This window comes from Orycteropus afer, unplaced genomic scaffold (genome assembly GCF_000298275.1).
Source record: "Orycteropus afer afer isolate SDZICR_OR568_19922 unplaced genomic scaffold, OryAfe1.0 scaffold00280, whole genome shotgun sequence".
Taxonomy (NCBI): domain Eukaryota; kingdom Metazoa; phylum Chordata; class Mammalia; order Tubulidentata; family Orycteropodidae; genus Orycteropus; species Orycteropus afer.
Window position 1 is genome coordinate 1237352 of NW_006921867.1, and position 8353 is coordinate 1245704.

The 8353-nt window shown below is 35.8% G+C and overlaps 1 protein-coding gene across 1 annotated transcript in view; it reads left to right on the top strand.

Moving 5' to 3' along the window:
• The window catches only part of TMEM47 (transmembrane protein 47), a 48229-nt gene extending 43413 nt beyond the window's left edge, over positions 1 to 4816 (top strand). The window contains exon 3 of the mRNA XM_007950578.2: positions 4638 to 4816. Coding sequence (XP_007948769.1) covers positions 4638 to 4816 — 179 coding nt within the window. The remainder of the gene's footprint in view (positions 1 to 4637) is intronic.
• Positions 4817 to 8353: the final 3537 nt, after the last annotated feature.

The window sequence follows — 8353 nt, forward strand, 5'->3', positions numbered from 1 at the left end:
CTCTTGGCATTCTCTTGAGCTGTGGACTCTTTTTAAAATTTTGTTTTGGAAGCATCTATGATTTACCTGGATGTATGTATTTTATTACATGGAAAATAGTATTTACAAATGCAATGATATTTCACCCCCCTCAGTTTTGCTATTACATGCATTTTTTCTGTGCAATTCCAAAAAGAATGCAATAATTGAGAAGTATAAAAAGAATTTAGGTACTTTTCATGTGACCACAGCACAATAAAAGTTTATCTCTAAGCTGTTCAGGTCAGTATGCCAGTGCAGCCTAATGGAGTTGACTTCCCCTTTTCCACTACAGGGAAAATTAGGTCATTATATTGTACCACAGAAGCCACACACCACACATACATATTTGCTAAATAAAACACATTGAAACGAATATTAAAAGCTGTCTAGGTAACCTCACTTGAGAGACTGGCCAGTTCACAGAAGAAGCATTGTAATGCTTTTAGAATGCACTTCACATCACTTGTTACTTCTCTGCTTAAAATCCTGGAGCAGCTGCCTATCTTCACACTTAGAGATAAAATCCTGACCTCTTAGTGTGGTTCACAAGGCCTTCTGTGAACAAGCCCCTGGCTGTTTCTCCCACCTTACCTCATGCCACTCCCTTCCTCACCCTCTTGTCCTACAACCACAGCATCTTCTCCTTATTGAGGTTAACCAAACTCACTGCCCTTGAGTTGGATCCGACTCATACCAACCTTTCCTTGGGTTTCCGAGGTGGTATCAGTACGGAAGTAGATTGCCCAACCTTACTAGGCACCAAATGGGCTCCTGCAGCAGGAGATTTACCCTGGTTCACCTCTCCCTTGGAATGCATGCTTCCTTACTACACTCAAGTCTGTGCTCAGTGTCTCCTCCCCAGAGAGACCTTCTCCCATTATGCATCTGAAACAGCAACCCACCTTTCTCTGCGTTATTGTCTGCTTTCTTATGTTCTTATGTCTCTTAGCAATGCCTGGTATTATATTCTGTGTTTATTTGTTAATGGACTGCCTTCTTTAGAAGGTAGCAATGCTGTCTCTTTGGTTTCTAAATGCCTTAAACTGTATCACTTTAGAAACATTCAAATATTTGAATACATTTGCTGAATGAATAAATGACTTACCGTACCTAACGCAGCTTCATGTTTCAATCACTTCCTGGCAGGATCAGTCATGATTTGATTAGAGACCAGAATATAGAAACCTAAGAAGAACCTTTTTTTTTTTCTTTTTTTTTTTAAACCTCTGGAAGGAAGGTTGGGCAATCTACTTCCATACTGGTACTGCCTTGGAAACCCAAGGGAGGGGTCGCTATGTGTCGGATCTGACTCCACAGCAATGAGAGGGTAGTAACTGTGGAATGCTTTCTTGTTTCTTTTCTACAGTTCGTAGTTGATAGTAATTGACTTCTTGTTAGTTTTAAGACATTTAAAACATGAAAGCACCTTTTCTGTCACAAAGGCACAGAGCCAGTTGAATTTTTTTTTTTAATTAGTAGACATTTTAGCACTTACTGTCTGGAAATAGATGAAGTGTGGGTTTTATAATATGTCATCAGCTGAGTCCTAACAACCACTTAATTTCTTTCTGAGACTTTTATAACTACAGACAAAGCAAGATTTATATTTTCATTGTTGAGAGAGTTTCCTTTTGTATGGACCTATTTATCTGTCTACTCTCAGTGGTAATGTGGCCCTATGGGAGGTCAGTGCTGGCCTGGAGCAGTGTGGAGCTACTTGACAAAGGTTTAGAATTCTTCTATCTAGTTCCTGATAGCTCATCTGACCCCTAGTTACTGCCTTAGAGGAAGTAATGATTTTGAGCCATCATGCCCTGGTGAATTTGCTACAGTTTGTCAGTTTTATGCTAGAGATAGATGACAGCCGTGTAGACTTTCTGGCAACATTAGTTGTATTGGCCATAATAATATTTTGCAAGTTCTGGGAATAGATTTGAAAGCACAGAATTCCACTTTAATGAACTACACTATTCATCCGATTATTCCTTCTTTAAAAAGTATAATAAACTCTATCATTTTAACTGTATCAAAGTTGGTTCTTTTATTTCTTAATTGTTCCTGTTTTTGTTGTTCCGGCACCTCAGGAATTTACAGAATTTTAAAGATGATTTAAAAAGTAATCATTTAAACCATATATTTATATTTCAAAAGTTGACAGATTTCTATTTTAAAGGTCAGATAGTAAGTATAGTTGGTTTTGTGGGCCATATTTTTTCTGTGGCAACTATTCAGCTCTGCCTTAATAATGTAGACAGTACCAAGTATCAAGTGAATGAGCATAGCTAGGTTCCAATAAAACTTTTTTTCCCCCAAAAGCAAACAGCAGACCAGATTTGGTAATTTGCCAAGTCCTATTATATATAACTATACCCCAGATTTTTCGGGGGAAAAGATAGTATATTTCTTAAGGGTAAAGGCTGTCATCCTGTAGAGAAAGAGGTAGATGCATCCCATAAATTCTAGTTAATTTATTTAAATAAACTACAAGGTATGTAGGAGCTCTGGTGGTGTAGTGCCTAAGGCATTGACTGCTAACCAGAAGCCTGGTGGTTCAAACCTACCAGCCACTCCTCAGAAGAAAGGTTGGGCAATCTTCTTCCTTAGAGATACTGCCTCGGAAACCCAAGGAGGGGCCACTAATAGTTGATCCAGTGGGAAGTTTGGAATTTTGAATGGAAGATATGTATTGTGTAGTCTAGTGCCTCCCTATAAAAATATCCACAGGATAAACACCACTTTAATTTTAGATACTTAAAAAAATATCTTGCCCTTCCTGATAAATTGGTTTGTTTTTATTAGATATGACTCACCACATTTCCCTTTCAGCCCTGACTCTGAGAACCAAGCACTAAGTTTTGTGCTCTGTTAAGGAGTCCCTGGGTGGCAGAAATAGTTAAGCACTCACCTACTAATTGAAAGGTTGACAGTTTGAACCCACCCAGAAATGCCGTGGAAAACCCACCCAGAAATGCCGTGGAAGACAGGCCTGGCAATCTGCTTCTGTAGGTCGCAGCCTTGAAACCCTATGGAGCAGTTCTGCTGTGACACCTGAGATCACCATGACTCAGAGTCAGCTTGACAGCAATTAACATCATGAAGTCAGTTTCAACTCATAGAGAACCTACATGACAGAGTAGAACTGACCCATAGAGTTTCCTAATCTGTAATCTCTATGGGAGCAAATCTACAGATCATTTCTTCCACAGAGTGGCTGGTGGGTTTGAACCACTGACTTTGCAGTTAGCATTCCAGTTCTTAACCATGGTACCAGTGGGGGTCCTTAACAACAACATGTTGTTGTTGTTGTTAATGTGCTGTTGGTAGCTGTTATTACTGTAGATTTTCCAGTACCATTCTCTCCCATGACTTCACTTTTGAAATATATAAATATAATGTGTGGATGCAAGTTATATGTAGCGGAAAGGTAAAAATTGAGTGTGGCTTCCTAATGGAGGAGTCTTTTTAGTCTCTTTTTGAATATGAGAGAGAGGTGTCAACTTGGATGAGAGGAAAAGAATAAAAGTAGTTTGGGATCAGAGTAGTTAATACAAGCAAAGGTATCAAGGTAGGGCTTTCTGGAATATTGGGCTATAAGTTGGATGACATTGAGAAGCAACAACAGCAAATGTCTTGGATCACAGTTTAACCAGTTGCATCAGTAGAAATGAGTTTGAATTCCCCAAATTCCTCAAAAGCATAAGTAAACAAGGGTTTCTCTTGATACTAGGGTCAGTAGGGTTGGAGCTATTTACAGGTTTTGTGTATTTGAACAGTTTAAACTTACTAGTATTACTTGCCAAAATAGTGATGACTGGATATATATATTTTTTAATATCAAAGTGAAATAAATTCATTGCTTTGTATTATTTCATGATATACCTTGAGATAAGTATGTCTTCAGAGTATAAGTAACTGTAAAAACCAAGGATGAGAATCACTATATGCTCATATTAATTATTATATTGTACTAATTATTTCACTAAATACTAATAAAGTAATTCACTAATTATTAATAGGGTAATTGTTACTATATCTGAAACTGTTTAAACAAAGAAAAAGATTGTTAGTCTTTTAAAGTACAGGCAGTCCCCAGATTACAAATAAGTTCCATTCCTAAATCTGTCTTTAAGTCAAATTTGTACATAAGTTGGACAGTTAAGTATGGTGTATATGTAACATCATCAGTGTGTCAAATGTTTGCCTTATAGTATATAATGTACCTTTGTAGGCATAGAAAACATTAAAGAATCACTTCCAGGTACACTAAAATGTCTTTAAAGTAATAATCGAGTAATAATGATAATGTTTTGAAGAACATCACAAATTATTGACCGTTTGTTATTATAACCCATGATATGTACGTCAAATTTTTAATATAGTAGGCTTTATAGGGTTGGTTTTGTAACTATGGGCTATATAAGTACAACGTTCGGTTTGGATGTTTGTAACCCAGAGACTGCCTCTATAGCTTCTAGAATAAGCAGGACTTCTAGTTTTTTTTTTTTTTTTTTCATATGCAGTTAAATAAAAAGTAGTTTTCATAAATAAGTATATGTTTATGTAATTTAATTTCTTATAAAGAACATTTTCCTAATTTTGATTTGCTCTTCTTTCAGTTGTTTTACAGGTTTGCAGCCTGGTCCTTTATCCCATCAAGTTCATTGAAACTGTGAGCTTGAAAATTTACCATGAGTTCAATTGGGGTTATGGCCTTGCCTGGGGTTCAACAATATTTTCGTTTGGGGGTGCCATCCTTTATTGCCTGAACCCTAAGAACTATGAAGACTACTACTAGAACCAATAGTCTCAAATGAAAAAAAAAAAACACCAACCAACCATCCAACAGAAGGATTACGTCTGCATCTTTTCTAACTCAGTATTTTCTAAAACACTTGTGGAGCATCAAGCAGTTTGCTCAGTTGATTTAATATCTTTTGCCTTTTGGCTGTCAACATCATAACCAGCTTTTACATCCATTTTAGAGACCTGCACAAATTAAGAGAGCTGATTAGACATAGGCAAATGCTGCAAATTTCCAATATGTTCATGTCATTTTTCTTGACAAGTAAAGGGTCTATATGACAGCAACCATTGTGAGAAACTAGTTGGAATGAGAAATGCCTGAATCTCCTATTGCCTGCAGGGGAGGAGCTGGCATAAGCAACATTTAGAAGTTCCTTTGCACTGACAGGGATTCCAGTTAGAGTCCTCATCACCTGCTTATCCCACCCAGTGACTGCTTTGGTCATTGGTTATTTGCTTGAGTGAGCTGAAAAGTCAACTCCCCTTCAGCATCTGACAGGAGTTGTGAATGTAACTGGTGAATGGTATACATTCCTCCTTCAAGAGTACTTTTTTTTTTTTTTTTTTAATGGGAGTTTATGCTTTGGCAATCAGCATCTCCCTGGGAAGGGAGTCAAGACTTGGAGACATGTACTTTCATTATGTGGGTAGAAATTGTGTCTCAGCCATATCTAGAGTGGGGGGGAATTGAGGGTCTCTGCTTTTCCTGGGCAACTAGAAAGAAACATGCATGAGTTGCTTCTGTCCTAAGTACCCTTCCAATTAGTTATCAAACATTGCAGCAAACAATTGTGCATATGTAATGAGCTTAACTATTTTTATAGAAAATGAACCATTAGCATTAATGGTAATATGTTGTTCCCTAGCCCTACACATACTTTTCTGCCTGTTACACATAAAATTGATATTTGCTCTAGTGAAGTTGTTTGAACACTAACCCTGTACATGTTAAGAGGCTTAGATTGGTATTCACACTTATTTACCATACAGAGTACATATACCGTAAAGCTTTTGCTCCATATTCTCTACTGTTTCACTGGAATGTTTTAAGAGAATTTCATAAAGAGGAAAATTGAAATGATGTTCATGTGAAAAGCAATGATTCTCCTGTAAGCACTGTAGTTCAAAAGAGAGTAGCAATTAGGATGATCATTTTGTTTAGAGTTTACTAAAATAGAAAGCTATTTTTTTTCACGTATTTTAAATGTCGTTAAAAGAGAAAGTGAGAATAGCAATAGATTTGTATAAATGTCTCAGTAGAGCAATAGAATTTGTCCGATCATCACCTGGTCCTCTGAAGTTAACTGATGGGCTGACTGATCTGTGCACACAATTATGATGCGTTTATGTTAAGGAAATTTTTGTTGACTGTTCAAATGGGAGGAAGTGTCAAAATCATAGGGAGTAAGTTTGGAACTAATCTCACACTGCAAACTTGAGTTAATTCTGTTTCATATACAAATTTGGATAGTTTAATTATAAACATATTTTTATATCTAATATACAATTCTAATATAAAGGTTATAAATAGTTATTTTTGTTAACAAAGACACTAAAACAGTATGTCCTAGTTTTGGCCCTCCTACAGAAAGAAGCATTGGAGAAAGCGTTTAAAACACAACTATATGCTCTTGTATTGCAAACTCCATTAAGAGCAGGACCACTTCGACAGTATTTAATAATTTGCTGTACCTCCCAAAGCAAAGTTCTGTTTTCAGCTTGTCTTAGAAAGTGTTGTCAAAAACAACAGCAAAAAAAGAAAGAAAAAACAAGCAAAAATTATAAAACACTTTATTACTCAAATGCTAAAAATAATCTTATCTTACAAATTTTCTGTAGAACTACAAAGTAAGTATGAAGTACTAGGCTTATTCTTATTTTAGCAATTGTAACCAAAAGTTATTGAATGCATCTGAGAGACATCTTTATAGAAATATATGATTCTATAAAGAATATAAGAAACTATAAGTGGAAATTTTCCAAACAGATATTAGTATTATAGAATCTTTTGAAGCAATTTTCTTGAGAAATAGTAAAATTGGGGGCAGATTGTCTTGCAGTTAATTTCATATTGCCAGAGCAGCATGAGAAATACGGTATTTGGATAGGGGTTTCAGCTAATAAACACCCTCTGTTGTGAGAGGATCTCTTTTTTTCCCGATAATGGAAGGAACAATACTTTAGTGCTGACATCAGTGAGGCACTTTTCTTAGTGTTAGGAGAGGATGCAGTGTGCTGTTGGACCAATATCATATCTTGAGACTTACCAAGTTTTCATTCTCTGTCAATATGACAAGCTGGGAAGTGACAGAATATGTTATAGGTTAAGGCACACTTATTTGCAATTTACTGAAAAGTGGATTTCTTCTGTGACTTTTTTTTTCCCTCCCCAGTGAAAAGCCCAATGCTGTATTTCTGTCTTCACTAATATTTGGAAGTATTTCCTCGCTAACACACTCAGTTCAAGCTGAAAATTGTTCCCTATCCAAAATTTTGTTTTGTGTATCAGAATAAGCATAAAGTGAATTATTCACCTACATTAATATTATGTCTTTGCAGCTTAGGTTTTCTGATGTTTTACAAACAAAATTGCTAACCACAAACACATTGTTTATCATATGTGTGTGTGTGTACACACATATATGCATACACACACACACAGCATAAAGTACACACCAGGGCTAGTTATTTGGATTTCTTGCACAACTATTTAGCTTTTTGTAAGTTCAATGTGTAAATTTTAAAGACATAAATATAGAGAGACCTATGTGTTTGAAATATAAATGATATATATGGATTAGCATGTACCTGTATATTATTAAACATGCAATGAACTGACTGGTAAGTGATGTCTAATCATATGGCTAGCAATGTAATTTATTCAGACTGTATTTTTGTACAGAGCAGCGCACACTAACCTATGCCTTTGTGTCCTCTTTAATGCCTAAAACTGTGCCTAGAAATTTCATCTGTCTTAAATAAAATATACTTCATGCTGTTTATGCTATTAGTTTCTCTACTGCTGTTCTATATTTATTATTTTAAAATATATGACATGTTTACTACTTAAATATGAATTCATGATATCCTGGTTATTTTTTTTTTAACAGTCATCTGAGGGAAACCTGTTTATCACTCCAGTGGTTTTGAGTTTGCAGTTTCACAATCAATTCTTCATTTCATGATTTTTGTAGCTGACATGAAGTTATCTATGTGGAAAAAATAAAAATAAAAGTGGTTTCACTGATGCATCTTGACTTTCTGTCTTCTCTACTGTATAGACCTTCTAAGTTCATGTTTTCAGTTCATTTTCTCCTTTAAAGTGTATGTATTATTTAGAAAATACTGTTCACTGTTGGAGTTTTCAGGTGTAGTTCACCGTACTTTTTTCTCAAGGCAACTTTGGGTGGACTCAGACCTCCTGACTTTTGGTTAATAGCTGAGCAGGCAATTGTCTGCACTACCCAAGGGAACCCTGTTTAATATGACATGCATTTTTTGTTTTAAATAAACACTATCTTTCATTTTG